Raw genomic sequence first — 23,119 nt, forward strand, 5'->3', positions numbered from 1 at the left:
CTCCCTGACTTCAGACTATACTACAAAGCTACAGTAATCAAGACACTATGGTGCTGGCATGAAAACAGAAATATCAATCAATGGAACAGGCTAGCAAGCCTAGAGATAAACCCACGCACCTATGGTCACCTTATCTTTGATAAAAGAGGCAAGAATATACAATGGGGAAAAGACAGCCTCTTCAATAATTGGTGCTGGGAAAACTGGACAGGTACATGTAAAAGAATGAAATTAGAACATTCCCTAACACCATACACAAAAATAAACTCAAAATGGATTAAAGACCTGAATGTAAGGCCAGACACTATCAAACTCTTAGAGGAAAACATAGGCAGAACACTCTGTGACATAAATCACAGCAAGATCCTTTTTGACCTACCTCCTAGAGAAATGGAAATAAAAACAAAAATAAACAAATGGGGCCTAATGAAACTTCAAAGCTTTTGCACAGCAAAGGAAACCATAAACAAGACAAAAAGGCAACACTCAGAATGGGAGAAAATATTTGCAAATGTAGCAACTGACAGAGGATTAATCTCCAAAATTTACAAGCAGCTCATGCAGCTCAATATCAAAAAGACAAATAACCCAATCCAAAAATGGGCAGAAGACCTAAATAAACATTTCTCCAGAGAAGATATACAGGTTGCCAACAAACATATGAAAGAATGCTCAACATCATTAATCATTACAGAAATGGAAATCAAAACTACAATGAGCTATCATCTTACACCGGTTAGAATGGCTATCATCAAAAAATCTACAAACAGTAAATGCTGGAGAGGGTGTGGAGAAAAGGGAACCCTCTTGCACTGTTGGTGGGAATGTAAATTGATACAGCCACTATGGAGAGCAGTATGGAAGTTCCTTAGAAAGCTAAAAATAGAACTACCATACGACCCAGCAATCCCACTACTGGGCATATACCCTGAGAAAACCATAATTGAAAAAGAGTCATGTAACAAAATATTCATTGCAGCTCTAGTTACTATAGCCAGGACATGGAAGCAGCCCTAGTGTCTATCAACAGATGAATGGATAAAGAAGATGGGGTACATATATACAATGGAATATTACTCGGCCAAAAAGGAAACGAAATTGAGTTATTTGTAGTGAGGTGGATGGACCTAGAGTCTGTCCTACAGAGTGAAATAAATCAGAAAGAGAAAAACAAATACTGTATGCTAGTACCTATATATGGAATCTAAGGGAAAAAAAAAAAAGGTCATGAAGAACCTAGGAGAAAGATGGGAATAAAGACACAGACCTACTAGAGAATGGACTTGAGGATATGGGGAGGAGGAAGGGTAAGCTGTGATGAAGTGAGAGAGTGGCATGGACATATACACACTACCGAACAGAAAAAGGGAGAAATTGACAGGAATACAATAAAGTAGGAGATGTTAACACCCCACTCACATCAGTGGACATATCTTTGAGACAGAAAATCAAGGCAACAGAGATCCTAAATGATATAATACAACAGTTAGACTTAATTGATATTTTCAGGACATTACATCCAAAAAAAGCAAAATACACATTCTTTTCAAGTGCACATGGAACATTCTCTAGGATTGACCACATACTAGGGCAGAAAACAAACTTCAACAAATTTAAAAGTATAGAAATTGTTTCAAGCATCTTTTCTGACCACAATGGCATAAAACTAGAAATCAACCTCAGAAAAAGAAATGAGAAAAAAATTACATTGAGACTAAACAACCTGCTAGTAAAAGACTAGTGGGTCAACAGTGAAATCAAAGAAGAAATTTAAAAATAAATTGAGGCAAATGACAGTGAAAACACCACCATACAAAATCTATGGGATGCAGAAAAAGCAGTTCTTAGAGGGAAGTTCATAGCGATGCAGGCCTTCTTTAAGAAACAAGAAAAATCTCAACCTAACACACCACCTAAGGGAATTAGAAAAAGAATAACAAACAAAACCTAAAGTCAGCAGAAGGAAGGAGAAAATAAAGATCAGAGAGGAAATAAATAAAACAGAGATTAAAAAATAGAAAAAAATCAATAAAACCAAGAGCTTGTTCTTTCAAAGGGTAAACAAAATAGAAAAAACTCTGGCCAGGCTCCCCATGAAGAGAGAAGACCCAAGGAAACAAAATAAGAAACGAAAGAGGAGAAATCACAATGGATACCACAGAAAGACCAAAAAAAAAAAAAAAAAGAAAGAAAGAAAAAGAATGCTATGAACAATTGTATGCCAACAAGTTTGACAACCTAGAAGAAATGGACAAATTTCTAGAAACATACAACCCACCAAATCTGAATCAAGAAGAAATGGATAACTTGAACAAATCACTAGAAGTGAAATAGAAAAAACTCCCTACAAGCAGAAGTCCAGGACCAGATGGCTTCACAGGCAAATTCTACCAAACATAAAAAGAAGAACTTATACCAATCCTTCTCAAAGTCTTCCAAAATATCAAAGAGGAAGGAAGACTCCCAAAGACATTCTATGAAGCCATCATCGCCCTGATACCAAAACCAAAGACTACCAAAAAAGAAAATTACAGGCCAATATCTTTGACTAATATAGATGCAAAAATTTTCAACAAAATATTAGCAAACTGAATTTAACAACAGATAAAAAAGATCATACACCATAACCAACTTGGATTCATCCCAGCGTCACAAGTATGTTTCAACATACACAAATCAATCAATGTGACATAACACATCAACAAAAGAAAAGACAAAAACCACATGATCATCTCAGTAGTGCAGAACAAGCATTTGATAAAATTCAACATCCATTCATGATAAAAACCCGTACAAAAGTGAGTATAGAGGGAACATATCTCAATATAATAAAAGCTATTTATAACAAACCCACAGCCAATATAATACTCAATGGTGAAAAGATGAAAGCCTTCCCACTAAAATCTGGAGCAAGATAAAGATGCCCACTCTTACCATTTGTATTCAATATAGTATTGGAAGACCTAGTCACAGCAGTTAGACAAGGAAAAGAAATAAAAGCTATTCAAATAGGTAGGGAAGAGGTATGCAGATATGATACTATATATAGAAACCCCTAAAGACTCCACACAAAAACTACTGGAACTGATAAACAAATTCAGCAAGGTAGCAGGATACAAGATTAACATACAGAAATCAGTTGCATTTCTTTATACTAACAGTGAAATATCAGAAAGGGAATGTAAACAAGCAATCCCCTTTAAGAGCATGTGAAAAAAATAAAATACTTAGGAATAAACCTCACCAGGAAGATGAGAGACATATGCTGAGAACTACAAAACATTAGTAAAGCTAATTGACGATGATTCAAAGAAATGGAAAGATATCCCATGCTCTTGGATGGGAAGAATTTATATTGTTGAAATGATCATACTACCCAAAGCAATCTACAGATTTGATTCAATCCCTATCAAATTACCAGTGACATATGTATAACTGATTCACTTTGTTATAAAGCAGAAACCAACACACCATTGTAAAGCAATTATACTCCAATAAAGATGTTAAAAAAAATTACAAATATCCTAAAATTTTTTCTGATTAACTTTATGAGAAATTCTAATTATTTTATTTCATTAATATCAAAGGCACAGTATGTGTGATAATAATACTTTGAGATTGGCTAACACTTCCTTTGTAAATGTGGTCAATTTTGGTAAATGTTCTATGTGAGATTGAAAAGAATATAATTTGTATTGGTTAATTTTAGAAATACACACACATACATGCACAGAGTTGACCCTTGAACAACATAGGTTTGAGCTGAACTGTTCCACTTATACAAAGATTTTTTTCAATAGTAAATACTAAAGTACTACACAATCCAAGGTTGACTGAACCTGTGGATGTGGAGCCACTGATACTGAAGAACTGCATATATAAAAGGCTAACTATAAACTATAGGCAGATTTTCCACTGTGTGGAGTGTCAGTGCCCCTAACCCCTGAGTTGTTCAAGGGTCAACCGTAACTACCTTTTCTTCAGGTTTAATCTATGGCTTGAAAAAAGTGTGTTAAAGCCTACCACTATATTTGTGACTTTTAAAATATCTTCTAGTAATTAATTCTATCAAATTTTGCTTTATATACTACAGGGTGTGTCATAGCTTCTGGTGAACTTTTCTCTTTTATCTTCTTATACACTGTCATTAATCCTATATCATCAAATCTATGAGATAGCTGGTATTATAATCCCCATTCAAGTAAAACCAATGAAACTATTTATATATGTATATATACATAAAACTGTATACATATGTATATGTACATAATTTTATGTAACAATATTAGGAGGTGAAATTGGGCTCCAACTCTGGCTGAAGAGGATGACCAGTGTTGAGACTAAGACTGATAATGTTAGAAATTGTATGAGCATACTTCCAGGAAGAAAGAGCTTATAAATGAAAGAATGTGGAAGCAGGAAAAAAAAGTAGAAATAAGGAAAATGCGACTGAAGAAATTTATGATGATTGTATCACCTTAAGTGTCACCTTCTAGACACTTAATAGATTACTTTTGAAGTAAAATAAAATAAAAATCTTATAGTTGGGAGGAGACTATTGAAGTGTCGCATAAAAATTGTTATTTTTCCTTTACTTGTACAATTTCAAAGGGATTGAACTTTAGTTATTCTCTCTTTAAATAATGACTCAGAAAATTGAGCCCTACATCTAAACACTGAGATAAAAAATTTTAGAGCAGATTTTTGTTTGAGCTATTTTACCTTCTTTTTCAGATTAAGTTAGAGTATGAAGGAACATTATTTTCTGAGTGGAGTGTGCCGGGAACTTGTTCTATAAAAAATAAAAGGTAAGATTTTTGCTGTGAAACTCAATGTATGCGTAAAAAACATTCATATAGTGTGGACATTCAGATTCAAGGCTGTGATTTAATGTAAATTTCTTTTCATTAATAGATGTGAAAAGAAAGACAAAATCACTTTGAAAATAGGAGAGAAGTAAACTATTGCTATATATTTTTTTATTTTTCTTATTAGCAAAGAATGGAAGTTTTTAGGCTTAAAAAGTAGTAGGGGAAAAAAAAAATAGTAGGGGAATCTCATATGCATCTATAGTTATTTCTCCTTTCCCATTGCTTTTAAATTCTAGATCACCCAAGACAGAACTACGTTGTTCTTCTCCTGGTATTCAGATTATAAAACCAATTGTTACGGGCCCAGTAAGTTGATTTTAATGATAAATTAGTAAATCTTAAATAATTATCCCTGTTACATTTTATTTTGCCTTATTTTTGATGTTTTAACTTAACCTGTTTTAAATAGTTGAGTTGTAACTATAAGAGGTATTTTAAAATTATTGTCAATATATCATTAATTTTTAGATGTATCTCATAGCAAATTATGTTATGAACTGATACAGTAGTTCCCCACTTATCCATGCTTACACCTTCTTTGCTTTCAGTTACCCATGGTCAACTGTGGTCCAAAAAATTTAAATGGGAAATTCCAGAAATAAACAATTCACAAGCTTTAAATTGCAGTTGTTCTGAGTAGCATGATGAATTATCATGCCATCCCACTCCTCCTACCTGGGACATGAATCATTCCTTTGTCTGGCATATCCTACCCATTAGTTACTTAGTACCTGTCCCAGTTATCAGATCTATTTTTGTGATAACACAATGCTTGTGTGAAGGTAACCCTTATTTTACTCAATAATAGCCCCCAAAGTGCAAGAACAGTGATTCTGGCAATTCAGATATGCCAAAGAGAAGCAATTAAGTGTTTCCTTTAAGTGAAAACGTGAAAGTTTTTGACTAAATAAGGAAAGAAAAAAGATTATATTGATATAATTATTTTACTTTATTATTGTTGTTGTTAATCTCTTACTGTGCTTAATTTACAAGTTAAATTTTATCATAGGTATGTATGTACAGTAAAAAACAGTATATATAGGGTTGATTTGGTACTATCTGCAGTTTCAACCATCCACTGGGGGTCTTGGAATATATCCCCCATGGATAAGAGGGGACCACCATATATGATTTTTACATTAGGTTTTTTATTAATAAGTATATTAAAGCCCCAGTTACCACCTTAATGATAACAGTACTCCCAGATAAATGGGTCTCAGATCATATACTCCTATGACAATATCAACAATTAAAGGGCCATTTCTAGCAGATTTATTTGCATTCCACTACATTTTCTTCATTTCAGGAAAGCTATGTGAATGCAAATAAATAAGAGTGATGTTGAATCCTCTCTAGTCAACAATAATAATAAGGAATTTTTTATTGGAATATAATTGCTTTACAATGTTGTGTTAGTTTCTGCTGTACGACGAAGGGAATCAGCTATATGTATACATATATCCCCTCCTTCTTGGACCTCCCTCCTACCCATCCTACCCAACTAGGTCATCACAGAGCACCGAGCTGAGCTCCCTGTGCTATACAGAAGGTTCCCACTAGCTATCTATTTTACACATAGTAGTTTATATATGTCAATGTAAATCTCCCAGTTCATCCCACCCCCTCTTCTCCCCCGTGTGCACGTGTGCATTCTCTATGTCTCCGTCTCTATTCCTCCCCTGCAAATAGGTTCATCTGTACCATTTTTCTAGATTCCACATGTATGCATTAATATATATTTGGTTTTCTCTTTCTGCCTTACTTCACTCTGTATGACAGGCTCTAGGTCCATCCACATCTCTACAAATGACCCAATTTCGTTTCTTTTTATGGCTGAGTAATAGTCCATTATATATATGTACCACATCTTCTTTATCCATTCATCTGTCAATGGACACTTAGGTTGCTTCCACGTCCTGGCTATTGTAAGCAGTGCTGCAATGAACATTGTGGTATGGACACTTTTTGAATTATGGTTTTCTCAGGGTATATGCCCAGTAGTGGGATTGCTGGGTCATATGGTAGTTCTATTTTTAGTTTTTTAAGGGACCTCCATACTGTTCTCCATAGTGGCTGTATCAATTTACATTCCCACCAACAGTGCAAGAGGGTTCCCTTTTCTCCACACCCTCTCCAGCATTTACTGTTTGTAGATTTTTCGATGATGCACATTGTGACCAGTACCTCATTATAGTTTTGATTTGCATTTCTCTAGTAAATAGTGATGTTGAGCATCTTTTCACATGCCTCTTGGCCATCTGTATGTCTTCTTTGGAGAAATGTCTATTTATATCTTCCACCCATTTTTTGATTGGGTTGTTTGTTTTTTTGATATTGAGCTGCATGAGCTGTTTGTATATTTTTGAGATTAATCCTTTATCCATTGCTTCCTTTGCAAATATTTCTCCCATTCTGAGGGCTGTCATTTCATCTTGTTTATGGTTTACTTTGCTGTGCAGAAGCTTTTAAGTTTCATTAGGTCCCATTTGTTTATTTTTGTTTTTATTTTCATTACTCTAGGAGGTGGGTCAAAAAAGATCTTGCCATGATTTATGTCAAAGAGGGTTTTTGCCTATGTTTTCTTCTAAGAGTTTTATAGTGTCCAGTCTTACATTTAGGTCTTTAATCCATTTTAAGTTCATTTTTGTGTGTGGTGTTAGGGATTGTTCTAATTTCATTCTTTCACATGTAGCTGTCCTGTTTTCCCAGCACCACTTATTGAAGAGACTGTCTTTTTTCCATTGTGTATTCTTGCCTCCTTTGTTGTAGCTTATGTGACCACAGGTGCATGGGTTTATCTCTGGGCTTTCTGTTTGTTCCATTGATCTATATTTCTGTTTTTGTACCAGTACCATACTCTTTTGATGACTGTAGCTTTGTAGTAGAGTCTGAAGCCAGGGAGTCAGATTCCTCCAGCTCTGTTTTTCTTTCTCAAACTTGTTTTGGCTAATTCAGGGTCTTCTGTGTTTCCATATAAATTGTAAAATTTTTTGATCTAATTCTGTGAAAAATGACATTGCTAATTTGATAGGGATTGCATTGAATCTGTAGATTGCTTTGGGTGGTATAGTCATTTTCACAATGTTGATTCTTCCAATCCAAGAACATGGTATGTCTCTCCATACGTTCGTGTCATCTTTGATTTCTTTCATCAGTGTTTCATAGTTTTCTGAGTACAGGTCTTTTGCCTCCTTAGGTAGGTTTATTCCTAGGTATTTTATTCTTTTTGTTGCAGTGGTAACTGGGATTGTTTCTTTAATTTCTCTTTCAGATTTTTCATTGTTAGTGTATAGGAATTCAAGAGATTTCTGTACATTAATTTTGTATCCTGCTACTTTACCAGATTCATTGATTAGCTCTAGTAGTTTTCTGGTAGCATTTTTAGGATTTTTCCATGTATACTATCATGTCATCTGCAAACAGTGACAGTTTTACTTCTTTTTTTACAATTTGGATTCCTTTTATTTCTTTTTCTTCTCTGACTGCCATGGCTAGAACTTCCAAAATTATGTTGAATAATAGTGGTGAGAGTGGGCACCCTTGTCTTTTTCCTGATCTTAGAGGAAATGGTTTTAGTTTTTTACCATTGAGAATGATGTTTGTTGTGGCTTTGTCATATATGGCCTTTTATGTTGAGGTAGGTTCCCTCTATGCCTACTTTCTGGAGAGTTTTTATCATAAATGGTTGTTGAATTTTGTCAAAAGCTTTTCCTGCATCTATTGAGACAATAATTTAATTATTAACTTTAATTTTTAAATTAACTTTAATTATATTATTAGTCATTTAATTCTTTAATTTGTTAATATGGTGTATCACATTGATTGATTTGTGTATATTAAAGAATCCTTGCATCCCTGGGATAAATCCCACTTGATCATGGTGTATGATATTTTTAATGTGTTGTTGGATTCTGTTTGCTAGTATTTTGTTGAGGACTTTTGCATCCATGTTCATCAGTGATATTGGTCTGTAATTTTCTTTTTTTGTGACATCTTTATCTGGTTTTGGTATCAGGGTGGCCTCATAGAATGAGTTTGGGAGTGTTCCTCCCTCTTCAATCTTTTGGAAGAGTTTCAGAAAGATAGGTGTTAGCTCTTCTCTAAATGTTTGATAGAATTGTCCTGTGAAGCCATCTGGTCCTGGATTTTTGTCTGTTGGAAGATTTTTAATTACAGTTTCAATTTCACTATTTGTGATTGGTCTGTTTATATTTCCTATTTCTTCCTGGTTCGGTCTTGAAAGTTTGTACCTTTCTAAGAATTTGTTCATTTCTTCCAGTTGTCCATTTTCTTCGCGTATAGTTGCCTGTAGTAGTCTCTTATGGTCCTTTGTATTTCTGTGCTGTCAGTTGTAATTTCTCTTTTTTCATTTCTAATTTTATTGATTTGAATCCTCTCCCTTTTTTCTTGATGAGTCTGGCTAGGTTTATCAATTTTGTTTTCTTCTCGAAGAACCAACTTTTAGTTTTGTTGATCTTTGCTATTGTTTTCTTCATTTCTATTTCATTTATTTCTGCTCTGATCTTTATGATTTCTTTCCTTCTACTAACTTTGGGGGTTTTTTTGTGTGTGTGCTTCTTCTTCTTTCTCTAGTTGCTTTATGTGTAAGGTTAGATTGTTTATTTGAGATTTTTCTTGTTTCCTGCGTTGGGATTGAATTGCTATAAACTTCCCTCTTAGAACTGCTTTTGCTGAATTCCACAGGTTTTGGGTCATTGTGTTTTCACTGTCATTTGTTTCTATGTATTTTTAAATTTCCTCTTTGATTTCTTCAGTGATTTCTTGGTTATTTAGTAGCGTAATGTTTAACCTCCATGTGTTTATGTTTTTTACAGTTTTTTACTGTAATTGATTTCTAATCTCATAGAGTTGTGTTTGTAAAGGATGCTTGATATAATTTCAATTGTCATAAATTTACCGAGGCTTGATTTGTGAACTAAGATGTGATCTATCCTGGAGAATGTTCCGTATACACTTGAGACGAAAGTGTATTCTGCTGCTTTGTGGTGGAACGTCCTATAAATATCAATGAAATCTATCTGGTCTATTGTGTCATTTAAAGCTTGTGTTTCTTTATTTATTTTGTTTGGATGATCTGTCCATTGGTGTAAGTGGGGTGTTAAAGTCCCCACTATTATTGTGTTGCTGTTGATTTCCCCTTTTATGGCTGTTAGCATTTGCCTTATGTATTGAGGTGTTCCTATGATGGGTGCATAAATGTTTATAATTGTTATATCTTCTTCTTGGATTGATCCCTTGATCATTATGTAGTGTCCTTCCCTGTTTCTTGTAACAGTCTTTATTTTAAAGATTATTTTATCTGATATGAGTATTGCCACTCCAGCTTTCTTTCAATTTTCATTTGCATGGAATATCTTTTTCCATCCCCTCACTTTCAGTCTGTATGTGTTCCTAGGTCTGAAGTGGGTCTCTTGTAGACAGCAAATACATGGGTCTTGTTTTTGTATCCATTCAGCCATTCTGGGTCTTTTGGTTGGAGCATTTAATCCATTTACATTCAAGGTAATTATCGATATGTATGTTCCTATTACCATATTCTTAATTGTTTTGCATTTGTTTTTGCAGGTCTTTTTCTTCTCTTGTGTTTCCCGCCTAGAGAAGTTTCTTTAGCATTTGTTTTAAAGCTTGTTTGGTGGTGCTGAATTCTCTTAGCTTTTGCTTATCTGTAAAGCTTTTGATTTCTCTGTTGAATGTGAATGAGATCCTTGCTGGGTGGAGTAATCTTGGTTGTAGGTTTTTCCCTTTCACCACTTTAAACGTATCCTGCCACTCCCTTTTGGTCTGCAGACTTTCTGCTGTAAAATCAGCTGATAACTTTATGGGGATTTCCTTGTATGCTATTTGTTGCTTCTCCCTTGCTGCTTTTTTTTTTTTTTTTATTTTTTTTATTTTATTTTATTTTATTTTTTTTAACATCTTTATTGGGGTATAATTGCTTTACAATGGTGTGTTAGTTTCTGCTTTATAACAAAGTGAATCAGCTATACATATACATATGTTCCCATATGTCTTCCCTCTTGCGTCTCCCTCCCTCCCACTCTCCCCATCCCACCCTTCCAGGCTGTCACAAAGCACCGAGCTAATATCCCTGTGCCTTGCGGCTGCTTCCCCCCAGCTATCTACCTTACTACGTTTGTTAGTGTGTATATGTCCATGACTCTCTCTCGCCCTGTCAAAACTCACCCCTCCCCCTCCCCATACCCTCAAGTCCGTTCTCCAGTAGGTCTGTGTCTTTATTCCTATCTTACCCCTAGGTTCTTCATGACATTTTTTTCCCTTAAATTCCATATATATGTGTTAGCATACGGTATTTGTCTTTTTCTTTCTGACTTACTTCACTCTGTATGACAGACTCTAGGTCTATCCATCTCATTACAAATAGCTCAATTTCATTTCTTTTTAAGGCTGAGTAATATTCCATTGTGTATATGTGCCACATCTTCTTTATCCATTCATCCGATGATGGGCGCTTAGGTTGTTTCCATGTCCTGGCTATTGTAAATAGAGCTGCAATGAACATTTTGGTACATGACTCTTTTTGAATTTTGGTTTTCTCAGGGTATATGCCCAGTAGTGGGATTGCTGGGTCATATGGTAATTCTATTTGTAGTTTTTAAAGGAACTTCCATACTGTTCTCCATAGTGGCTGAACCAATTCACATTCCCACCAGCAGTGCAAGAGTGTCCCCTTTTCTCCACACCCTCTCCAGCATTTATTGTTTCTAGATTTTTTGATGATGGCCATTCTGACTGGTGTGAGATGATATCTCATTGTAGTTTTGATTTGCATTTCTCTAATGATTAATGATGTTGAGCATTCTTTCATGTGTTTGTTGGCATTCTGTATATCTTCTTTGGAGAAATGTCTATTTAGGTCTTCTGCCCATTTTTGGATGGGGTTGTTTGTTTTTTTGTTATTGAGCTGCATGAGCTGCTTGTAAATTTTGGAGATTAATCCTTTGTCAGTTGCTTCATTTGCAAATGTTTTCTCCCATTCTGAGGGTTGTCTTTTGGTCTTGGTTATGGTTTCCTTTGCTGTGCAAAAGCTTTGAAGTTTCATTAGGTCCCATTTGTTTATTTTTGTTTTTATTTCCATTACTCTAGGAGGTGGGTCAGAAAGGATCTTGCTGTGATTTATGTCATAGAGTGTTCTTCCTATGTTTTCTTCTAAGAGTTTGATAGTTTCTGGCCTTACATTTAGGTCTTTAATCCATTTTGAGCTTATTTTTGTGTATGGTGTTAGGGAGTGATCTAATCTCATACTTTTACATGTACCTGTCCAGTTTTCCCAGCACCATTTATTGAAGAGGCTGTCCTTTCTCCACTGTACATTCCTGCCTCCTTTATCAAAGATAAGGTGTCCATATGTGCGTGGGTTTATCTCTGGGCTTTCTATCCTGTTCCACTGATCTATCTTTCTGTTTTTGTGCCAGTACCATACTGTCTTGATTACTATTGCTTTGTAATATAGTCTGAAGTCAGGGAGCCTTATTCCTCCAGCTCCTTTTTTCGTTCTCAAGATTGCTTTGGCTATTCGGGGTCTTTTGTGTTTCCATACAAATTGCGAAATTTTTTGTTCTAGTTCTGTGAAAAATGCCAGTGGTAGTTTGATAGGGATTGCATTGAATCTGTAGATTGCTTTGGGTAGTAGAGTCATTTTCACAATATTGATTCTTCCCATCCAAGAACATGGTATATCTCTCCATCTATTTGTATCATCTCTAATTTCTTTCATCAGTGTCTTATAATTTTCTGCATACAGGTCTTTCGTATCCTTAGGTAGGTTTATTCCTAGATATTTTATTCTTTTTGTTGCAATGGTAAATGGGAGTGTTTTCTTGATTTCACTTTCAGATTTTTCATCATTAGTATATAGGAATGCCAGAGATTTCTGTGCATTAATTTTGTATCCTGCTACTTTACCAAATTCATTGATTAGCTCTAGTAGTTTTCTGGTAGCATCTTTAGGATTCTCTATGTATAGTATCATGTCATCTGCAAACAGTGACAGCTTTACTTCTTCTTTTCCGATTTGGATTCCTTTTACTTCCTTTTCTTCTCTGATTGCTGTGGCTAAAACTTCCAAAACTATGTTGAATAAGAGTGGTGAGAGTGGGCAACCTTGTCTTGTTCCTGATCTTAGTGGAAATGCTTTTAGTTTTTCACCATTGAGGATGATGTTTGCTGTGGGCTTGTCATATATGGCTTTTATTATGTTTAGGAAAGTTCCCTCTATGCCTACTTTCTGGAGGGTTTTTATCATAAATGGGTGTTGAATTTTGTCGAAAGCTTTCTCTGCATCTATTGAGATGATCATATGGTTTTTCTCCTTCAATTTGTTAATATGGTTTATCACATTGATAGATTTGCATATATTGAAGAATCCTTGCATTCCTGGAATAAACCCCACTTGATCATGGTGTATGATCCTTTTAATGTGCTGTTGGATTCTGTTTGCTAGTATTTTGTTGAGGATTTTTGCATCTATGTTCATCAGTGATATTGGCCTGTAGTTTTCTTTCTTTGTGACATCCTTGTCTGGTTTTGGTATCAAGGTGATGGTGGCTTCGTAGAAGGAATTTGGGAGTGTTCCTCCCTCTGCTATATTTTGGAAGAGTTTGAGAAGGATAGGTGTTAGCTCTTCTCTAAACGTTTGATAGAATTCACCTGTGAAGCCATCTGGTCCTGGGCTTTTGTTTGTTGGAAGGTTTTTAATCACAGTTTCAATTTCAGTGCTTGTGATTGGTCTGTTCATATTTTCTATTTCTTCCTGATTCAGTCTTGGCAGGTTGTGCATTTCTAAGAATTTGTCCATTTCTTCCAGATTGTCCATTTTATTGGCATAGAGTTGCTTGTAGTAATCTCTCATGATTTTTTTTATTTCTGCAGTGTCAGTTGTTACTTCTCCTTTTTCATTTCTAATTCTATTGATTTGAGTCTTCTCCCTTTTTTTCTTGATGAGTCTGGCTAGTGGTTTATCTATTTTGTTTATCTTCTCAAAGAACCAGCTTTTTGTTTTATTGATCTTTGCTATTGTTTCCTTCATTTCTTTTTCATTTATTTCTGATCTGATTTTTATGATTTCTTTCCTTCTGCTAGCTTTGGGGTTTTTTTGTTCTTCTTTCTCTAATTGCTTGAGGTGCAAGGTTAGGTTGTTTATTCGAGATGTTTCCTGCTTCTTAAGGTGGGCTTGTATTGCTATAAACTTCCCCCTTAGAACTGCTTTTGCTGCATCCCATAGGTTTTGGGTCGTTGTGTCTCCATTGTCATTTGTTTCTAGGTATTTTTTGATTTCCCCTTTGATTTCTTCAGTGATCACTTCATTATTAAGTAGTGTATTGTTTAGCCTCCATGTGTTTGTATTTTTTACAGATCTTTTCCTGTAATTGATATCTAGTCTCATGGCGTTGTGGTCGGAAAAGATACTTGATACAATTTCAGTTTTCTTAAATTTACCAAGGCTTGATTTGTGACCCAAGATATGATCTATCCTGGAAAATATTCCATGAGCACTTGAGAAAAATGTGTATTCTGTTGTTTTTGGATGGAGTGTCCTATAAATATCAATTAAGTCCATCTTGTTTAATGTATCATTTATAGCTTGTGTTTCCTTATTTATTTTCATTTTGGATGATCTGTCCATGGGTGAAAGTGGGGTGTTAAAGTCCCCTACTATGAATGTGTTACTGTCGATCTCCCCTTTTATGGTTGTTAGTATTTGCCTTATGTATTGAGGTGCTCCTATGTTGGGTGCATAAATATTTACAATTGTTATATCTTCTTCTTGGATCGATCCCTTGATCATTATGTAGTGTCCTTCTTTGTCCCTTTTAATAGTCCTTATTTTAAAGTCTATTTTGTCTGATATGAGAATTGCTACTCCAGCTTTCTTTTGGTTTCCATTTGCATGGAATATCTTTTTCCATCCCCTTACTTTCAGTCTGTATGTGTCTCTAGTTCTGAAGTGGGTCTCTTGTAGACAGCATATATAAGGGTCTTGTTTTTGTATCCATTCAGCCAATCTGTGTCTTTTGGTGGGAGCATTTAGTCCATTTACATTTAAGGTAATTATCGATATATATGTTCCTATTTCCATTTTATATATTGTTTTGGGTTCGCTACTATAGGTCATTTCCTTCTCTTGTGTTTCTTGTCTAGAGAAGTTCCTTTAGCATTTGTTGTAAAGCTGGTTTGGTGGTGCTGAACTCTCTCAGCTTTTGCTTGTCTGTAAAGGTTTTAATTTCTCCATCAAATGTGAATGAGATCCTTGCTGGGTAGAGTAGTCTTGGTTGCAGGCTATTCTCCTTCATCACTTTCAGTATGTCCTGCCACTCCCTTCTGGCTTGTAGGGTTTCTGCTGAGAGATCAGCTGTTAACCTTATGGGGATTCCCTTGTGTGTTATTTGTTGTTTTTCCCTTGCTGCTTTTAATATGCTTTCTTTGTATTTAATTTTTGACAGTTTGATTAATATGTGTCTTGGCGTGTTTCTCCTTGTATTTATCCTGTATGGGACCCTCTGTGCTTCCTGGACTTGATTAACTATTTCCTTTCCCATATTAGGGAAGTTTTCAACTATAATCTCTTCAAATATTTTCTCAGTCCCTTTCTTTCTTTCTTCTTCTTCTGGAACCCCTATAATTCGAATGTTGGTGCGTTTCATGTTGTCCCAGAGGTCTCTGAGACTGTCCTCAGTTCTTTTCATTCTTTTTTCTTTATTCTGCTCTGCAGTAGTTATTTCCACTACTTTATCTTCCAGGTCACTTATCCGTTATTCTGCTATTGATCCTATCTAGAGTGATTTTAATTTCATTTATTGCATTGTTCATCGTTGCTTGTTTCATCTTTAGTTCTTGTAGGTCCTTGTTAACTGTTTCTTGCATTTTGTCCATTCTACTTCCAAGATTTCGGATCATCCTTACTATCATTATTCTGAATTCTTTTTCAGGTAGATTGCCTATTTCCTCTTCATTTGTTAGGTCTGGTGGGTTTTTATCTTGCTCCTTCATCTGCTGTGTGTTTTTCTGTCTTCTCATTTTGCTTATCTTACTGTGTTTGGGGTCTCCTTTTTGCAGGCTGCACGTTCGTAGTTCCCGTTGTTTTTGATGTCTGTCTCCAGTGGCTAAGGTTGTTTCAGTGGGTTGTGTAGGCTTCCTGGTGGAGGGGACTAGTGCCTGTGTTGTGCTGGATGAGGCTGGATCTTGTCTCTCTAGTGGGCAGGTTCACGTCTGGTGGTGTGTTTTGGGGTGTCTGTGGCCTTATTATGATTTTAGGCAGCCTCTCTGCTAATGGGTGGTGTTGTGTTCCTGTTTTGCTAGTTGTTTGGCATAGGTTGTCCAGCACTGTGGCTTGCTGGTCGTTGAGTGAAGCTGGGTGCTGGTGTTAAGATGGAGGTCTCTGGGAGATTTCCACCGTTTAATATTATGTGGAGCTGGGAGGTCTCTTGTTGACCAGTGTCCTGAAGTTGGCTCTCCTACCTCAGAGGCAGAGCCCTGACTCCTGGCTGGAGCACCAAGAGCCTTTCACCCACACAGCTCAGAATAAAAGGGAGAAAAAGTAGGGAGAATTAGTAGAAGTATGAGTAAAGAAAGAAGGAAAGGAGGAAAGGAAGGAGGGAAGAAAGAAGCAAAGAAGGAAAGAAAGGAGGGAGGGAGGGAGGGAGGGAGGAAGGAAGGAAGGAGGGAAAGAAGGAAAAAAGACAGAAAGAAAGATGATACAGTAAAAATAAAATAAAGTATAATATAGTTATTGAATTAAAAAATATTTAGAAAAAAAAAAAAGGGACGGATAGAACCTTAGGACAAATGTTGGAAGCAAAGCTATACAGAGAAAATCTTACACAGAAGCATACACATACACCTTCACAAAAAGAGGTAAAGGGGGAAAAATCATAAATCCTGCTCCCTGAGACCACCTCCTCAATTTGGGGTGATTCGTTGTCTAAAGGAGGGAAGGAAGGAAGGAAAGAAAGAAAGAACGAAGGTAAAGTATAATAAAGTTATCACAATTAAACTTAATTATTAAGAAAAAGAATTTTTAAAAAAAAGTCATGGACGGATAGAGCCCTAGGACAAATGGTGGAAGCAAGAGTATACAGACAGGATCTCACACAGAAGCATACACGTACACATTCACAAAAAGAGGAAAAGGGAAAAAAATCATAGATCTCGCTCCTAAATTCCACCTCTTCAATTTGGGATCATTCCTTGTCTATTCAGGTATTCCACAGATGCAGGGTATATCAAGTTGATTGTGGAGCTTTAATCCGCTGCTTCTGTGGCTGCTGGGAGAGATTTCCCTTTCTCTTCTTTGTTCTCACAGCTCACAGGAGCTCAGCTTTGGATTTGGCCCTGCCTCTGCGTGTAGGTCGCTGGAGGGCGTCTGTTCTTTCGCTCAGACAGGACGGGGTTAAAGGAGCCGCTGATTCGGGGCCTCCGGCTCACTCAGGCCGGGGGTTGGGGGATGGGGGTAGGAGGGGCACTACGTGCGGGGCGGGCCTGCAGCTGCAGAGGCAGCGTGACGTTGCGGCAGAGGCCGGCGTGATGTTGCACCAGCCTGAGACCCGCCGTGCGTACTCCCGGGGAAGTTGTCCCTGGATCCCGGGAACCTGGCAGTGGCGGGCTGCACAGGCTCCGCGGAAGAGGGGTGTGGAGAGTGACCTGTGCTCGCACACAGGCCCTTGGTGGCGGCAGCAGCAGCCTTAGCGTCTCCCGCCCGTCTCTGGGGTCCGCGGTTTTAGCCGCGGCTCGCGCCCGTCTCTGGGGTTTGCGCTTTCAGCCGCGGCTCGCGCCCGTCTCTGGGGCTCGCGCCCTCAGCCGCGGCTCGCGCCCGTCTCTGGGGTTCGCGCTTTTAGCCGCGGCTCGCGCCCTTCTCTGGAGATCCTTTAAGCAGCGCTCTTAAACCCCTCTCCTCGCGCACCAGGAAACAAAGAGGGAAGAAAAAGTCTCTTGCCTCTTCGGCAGGTGCAGGCTTTTCCCCGAACTCCCTCCCGGCTAGTCGTGGTGCACTAACCCCTTCAGGCTATGTTCAAGCCGCCAACCCCAGTCCTCTCCCTGAGCTCCGTCCAAAACCAAAACCCGAGCCTCAGCTCGCAGCCCCGCCCGCCCCGGCGGGTGAGCAGACAAGCCACTCGGGCTGGTGAGTGCCGGTCAGCACCGATCGTCTGTGCAGGAATCTCCCCGCTTTGCCCTCCGCACCCGTCGCTGTGCACTACTCCGCGGTCCCGAAACTCCCCCCTCTGCCTCCCGCAGTCTCCGCCCGCGGAGGGGCTTCCTAGTGTGTGGAAACTTTTCCTCCTTCACAGCTCCCTCCCACTGGTGCAGGTGCCGTCCTTATTCTTTTGTCTCTGTTTTTTCTTTTGCCCTACCCAGTTACGTGGGGAGTTTCTTGCCTTTTGGGAGGTCTGAGGTCTTCTGCCAGCCTTCAGTAGGAGTTCTGTAGGAGTTGTTCCACGTGTGGATGTATTTCTGGTGTATCCGTGGGGAGGAAGGCGATCTCCGCGTCTTACTCTTCCGCCATCTTCAAGGTCCCCCCCTCCCTTGCTGCTTTTAATATTTTTTTCTTTGAATTTAATATTTCTTAGTTTGATTAATATGTGTTGGTGTGTTTCTCCTTGCGTTTATCCTGTATGGACTCTGCAATTCCTGGACTTGGGTGACTATTTCTTTTCCCATTTTAGGAAAGTTTTTGACTCTAATCTCTTCAGATATTTTCTCAGACCCTTTCTCTTTCTCTTCTTCTTCTAGGACCACTATAATTCGAATATTGGTGCATTTAATGTTGTCCTAGAGGTCCCTGAGACTGTCCTCATTTTTTTTCATTCATTTTCTTTATGCTGCTCTTCAGCAGTTATTTCCACCATTCTATCTTCCAGGTTACTTATCCATTCTTCTGCCTCAGTTATTCTGGTACTGATTCCTTCTAGAGTATTTTTCATTTCAGTTATTGTGTTGTTCATCACTGTTTGTTTGTGCTTTAGTTCTTCTAGGTCCTTGTTACACATTTCTTGTATTTTCTCAATCCATACCTCCATTCTATTTCCAAGATTTTGGATCATCTATACTATCATTACTCTGGATTATTTTTCAGGTAGGTTGCCTATTTGCTCTTCATTTATTTGGTCTTACAGGTTTTTACCTTGCTCCTTCATCTGTAACACATTTTTTTTGTCATCTCGTTCTTTTTGATTTGTGGGACTGTGTTCCTGTTGTGCTGGTTGTTCGGCCTGAAGCATCCAGCACTGGAGTGTGCAGGCAGTTGGTTGGAGCTGGATGTTGGTTCTGAGATGAGGACCTCTGGGAGAGTTTACACCAATTAACATTCCTTGGGATCTGAGCTTCTCTGTTACTCCAGTGTTTTGGACTCCACACACCCACCACAGGAGCTCAGGCAAGACCCTGCAAGCTACACAGTGTGGCAAAAAAAAAAAAAAAAAAAAGAGCAGAACAATAACAATAAAGAAAAAATAAAATTAGAAAAATTAAAAATACAATAGAAAAAATAAAAATGAAATCACCACAACAAAACCAAACAGAACCACAACAGCAAAAATATATTTATATAAAATTTTAAAAATGAAAAAATAAAATAAAAAATAAGATTAAAAGGTAAGAATTTTTTTTTAAAAGGCTGGAGGAGGCCTGGGGGCTGTGGGGCTCAGGCCCAGGACCTGCGCGGCCAGGAAAGGCCTTAGCAGGCCGTAGGGCTTAGACCTTGGACCTGTGCAGCCAGAAAAGCCCTTAGTTGAGGGGTGGGGGTTAGGTCCAGGACCCGTGCGGCTGGAAGAGGCCTCAGCGGGGGTGCTTAGGCCCAGGATCTGACCGGCCAGAGGGGGCCGGGGATGGATTCAGGCCCAGAACCCCAGGAGGCTTGCCGGGGCTCAAGTGGCAGGGGAGATGCTGACCATGTTCCCCTCTGATCCCCCAATCCCCAGAAGGTCCCTCTCCATCCCAATCAATCCCCACGCCATGAGTGGACCCCTCTGAGTGTAGGAACCTCTCCCCTCCCCCAGCCTCCCTCAGGAGTGCCAGTCCCATCCTACCTCCAACTTTTCTTACCCCCTCTCCTTCCTTCCTGTGTCCTACCTGGTGGCATGGGGATTCCTCCTGTCCCCTTTGGTGTCTGAGGTCCTTCACCAGCACCTAGTGGATGTGTCCTCCTACTCCGCCATCTTCACTCCGCCCCTAACAATAAGTAATTTTAAAGCAATGGCACTGTACTAGTTCATAACAAAGTACTGGCCACACACCTTATAGTTGATGTTCCCACATAAGTGTATCTAAAGCCATTGCTGCGTAGAGACTTCATGTGACAAGTCCTGCCTTTACTCTGGGGCTTGTGCCTTCTTTTCACTTTTTTTTTTTCCCTACGAGTAAAGTGTTTCTCTAAGTTCTGTTGCTTTCCTTTTACTTAGTAACCTGTAGTTTCAGGAAACAAATAGACAGGGTGAAGTGGGAGAGGCCAGATGTATATAGTAATTCACATTTCAATCCCTGTAGATTGAAAAATATTTGAATTTGGCTTTTTGAGTTTGTGTGTTTCCCAGTTTCATGAACACAATTCCTGAGGAAGTAAAGGATTTCTCTCCCTTTTGTTATGTGTTGGAAGTCCACATAAATGTGTAATGTTATATAAAAAATATGTACACACTAATACATGTATATATAGGAATATATTTGTCATTTATATATAGTGCTATCAGACCTTACAGCCTTTAAGGAGGTATGTGTGACTTTTGAAATGCACTCAAAAGGCCTCAGTTATAACAACCAAAGAATGTCTCCAAGCATTGCCAAACATTTCTTTGCAAGCAATTTCATCCCTTGTTGAGAACAATTAAACAAGAAAATTAATTAGTTGTGTTTCATTGAGGAATACTTTCGAGGAAAATTCGCTGTTTTCCTTTGTACAGTTGCAGAGAACACTTCTGTGTCCAGATATTGGTGGTGGGGGGGAGTTCAACATTGACCAATTCTCCTATATTAGCTAGGGGTACTACCATTCAAAGTTCCAACAATATCTACCTGGAGTTAATGTCACATCCCACAAGTTAAGGGCTCAGTCCCACAAGACTTCACCCACTTCAGTTGCCAATTGCTGACTGACTGGTGATAAATCCAGGTTCCCATAACTTTCTCCTCAATTTCAGTAATTTGCTAAACAACTCACAGAACTCAGGGAAACACATTTACTGGTTAAAATAAAGAATATGGTAAAAGGATCCAGATGAACAACAAGGTCAAGGAGTACATAGGGCAAGGTCCAGAAGGGTTCTGAGTACAGGAACTTCTGTCATTGTGCAGTTGGGTACATCACCTGCTGGCATGTGGATGTGTCCACCAACCTGGAAGCTCTCTTACTCTCATACTTTAAGGATTTTTATGGAGACTTCATCAAGTAGGCATGATTGATTATTGACTCATTTTCCAGCCCTTCTCCACTATCCAGATAATGGGGGGAGGCTGAGCTGAGAATGCGAGGCTGAGCTGAGAATGGGAGGCTGAGCCAAAAGTTCCAAGCTTTTAACCATGGGTTGGTTTCTCTAGTGATCAGTTCCCAGCCAGGAGCCCACCGAGTTAACTCATTAGAACAAAAGGAATTTAGGGGCTCTGTGCCAGACGTTCCTATTACTCAGGAAATTAAAAAGTGTTAGGAGCTAGGTGTCAGTAACCAAGTCAAAGACCAGATATTAGGAACTGGGGGCAAAATATACAGAAAAGATGTATATATATAATTTCACAAAGACAAATATAATAGAAGCAATCAGTCATCTAAATTTATCATAGTTTCTTTTGCATTTTCTTTTAGGATTTAGAAGAAGAACGCTATTTATCTGTGGACAGTTCTCATACTTGCTTTCTGTGGTATTATAAGGTTATGTAAGTAATGCAGAAGAAAGGTAATTAATGCGTTTTAAGAGTATTTAGCTTTAGTTAACCACAAATTGATTATCTGCATTATAGTTTCCATATAAGCTTTTATTCACCAATCAAGATATCCTCAAATGTACCCAAATAATGCCCAACTAATAGTGAAGAACAAACAGTAAATATAACAATATCAACCACTATTTGAACAAATACTGCTTCTACATGGTCATACTTTATGTAAATTAGCTATGTCAGTTTTCATAATTACCAGTTAAATGTAAGTATTACTATCTTTATTATAAATGAGGAAATGTAAGCTTGGATAGGTTAAATAATTTGGAAAAAATATGCAGCTACTAAAAGATAGCATTGGAGGGCTTCTCTGGTGGTGCAGTGGTTGAGAATCTGCCTGCCAATGCAGGGGACACGGGTTCGAGCCCTGGTCTGGGAAGATCCCACATACCGCGGAGCAACTAGCCCCGTGAGCCATAATTACTGAGCCTGTGCATCTGGAGCCTGTGCTCCGCAACAAGAGAGGCTGCGATAGTGAGAGGCCCGCGCACCACTATGAAGAGTGGCCCCCACTTGCTGCAACTGGAGAAAGCCCTCGCACAGAAACGAAGAGCCAACACAACCATAAATAAATAAATTAAATTAAAAAAAAAAAAGATAGCATTGGAAATTGACTCTGGTTTTTCAGATTACAGGCTTCTTTGGTTTCCATTGTATACATTATATTCCAAAAGTACTCTCGTTTTCTTAGATAGCACTTCAAACTCTTTAACATGATGGTGAATGAATATAACTAAGAAGGAAAAACTGGTACAAGAAAAAATAGTTAATCGCATTATAAAATCAATAAGTAAAATGCATCAATGAGTCAGAGTTTTGTTTTGTTTTGTTTTGTTTTTGGTATCATAGTTCAAGCATATCCTAAATACTGTGTAGAATAAAAAGAACTGTCTTATGTGGTCCCTGCTCTCCAGATGACTATAATGTACCTAATTCTTTTTATGTACTTAATATCCCTTCCTTTGAGGGAACCATCCCTCCCCTATTCTGTGGTGAAATTATTAATTTCATGTGATTTATGTGATACTACCTCCACAACCCCACATTTCATTGGCCACAGCAATTAGGTGAGGATGGCCATATGACCCAAACAGAACCTATCAGAATACTTGTGTCTTCAGTAAAGCATAATTGTTGCCGATAATTTCACTGTCCTGGTTTACATGGTCCCTTTAAGTCAGATGGCTCTGTAGTTTATGTGTAACCATTGAATTGAAAGTCCTGATAGCTAGATTTCAGCAAGCCCCACCAGGAGTACACATTTACCCATTCTTCTCTGAATTACTGCC

The 23,119-nt window shown here is 38.0% G+C and overlaps 1 protein-coding gene across 1 annotated transcript in view; it reads left to right on the top strand.

Moving 5' to 3' along the window:
• The window catches only part of CATSPERE (catsper channel auxiliary subunit epsilon), a 261,504-nt gene that overhangs the window by 23,725 nt on the left and 214,660 nt on the right, over positions 1-23,119 (top strand). The window contains exons 3-5 of the mRNA XM_032606338.1: positions 4,735-4,808; positions 5,108-5,177; positions 21,697-21,767. Of these exons, the coding sequence (XP_032462229.1) occupies positions 4,735-4,808; positions 5,108-5,177; positions 21,697-21,767 (215 nt within the window). The remainder of the gene's footprint in view (positions 1-4,734; positions 4,809-5,107; positions 5,178-21,696; positions 21,768-23,119) is intronic.

This window comes from Phocoena sinus, chromosome 1 (assembly GCF_008692025.1).
Source record: "Phocoena sinus isolate mPhoSin1 chromosome 1, mPhoSin1.pri, whole genome shotgun sequence".
In the NCBI taxonomy this organism is placed as follows: Eukaryota; Metazoa; Chordata; class Mammalia; order Artiodactyla; family Phocoenidae; genus Phocoena; species Phocoena sinus.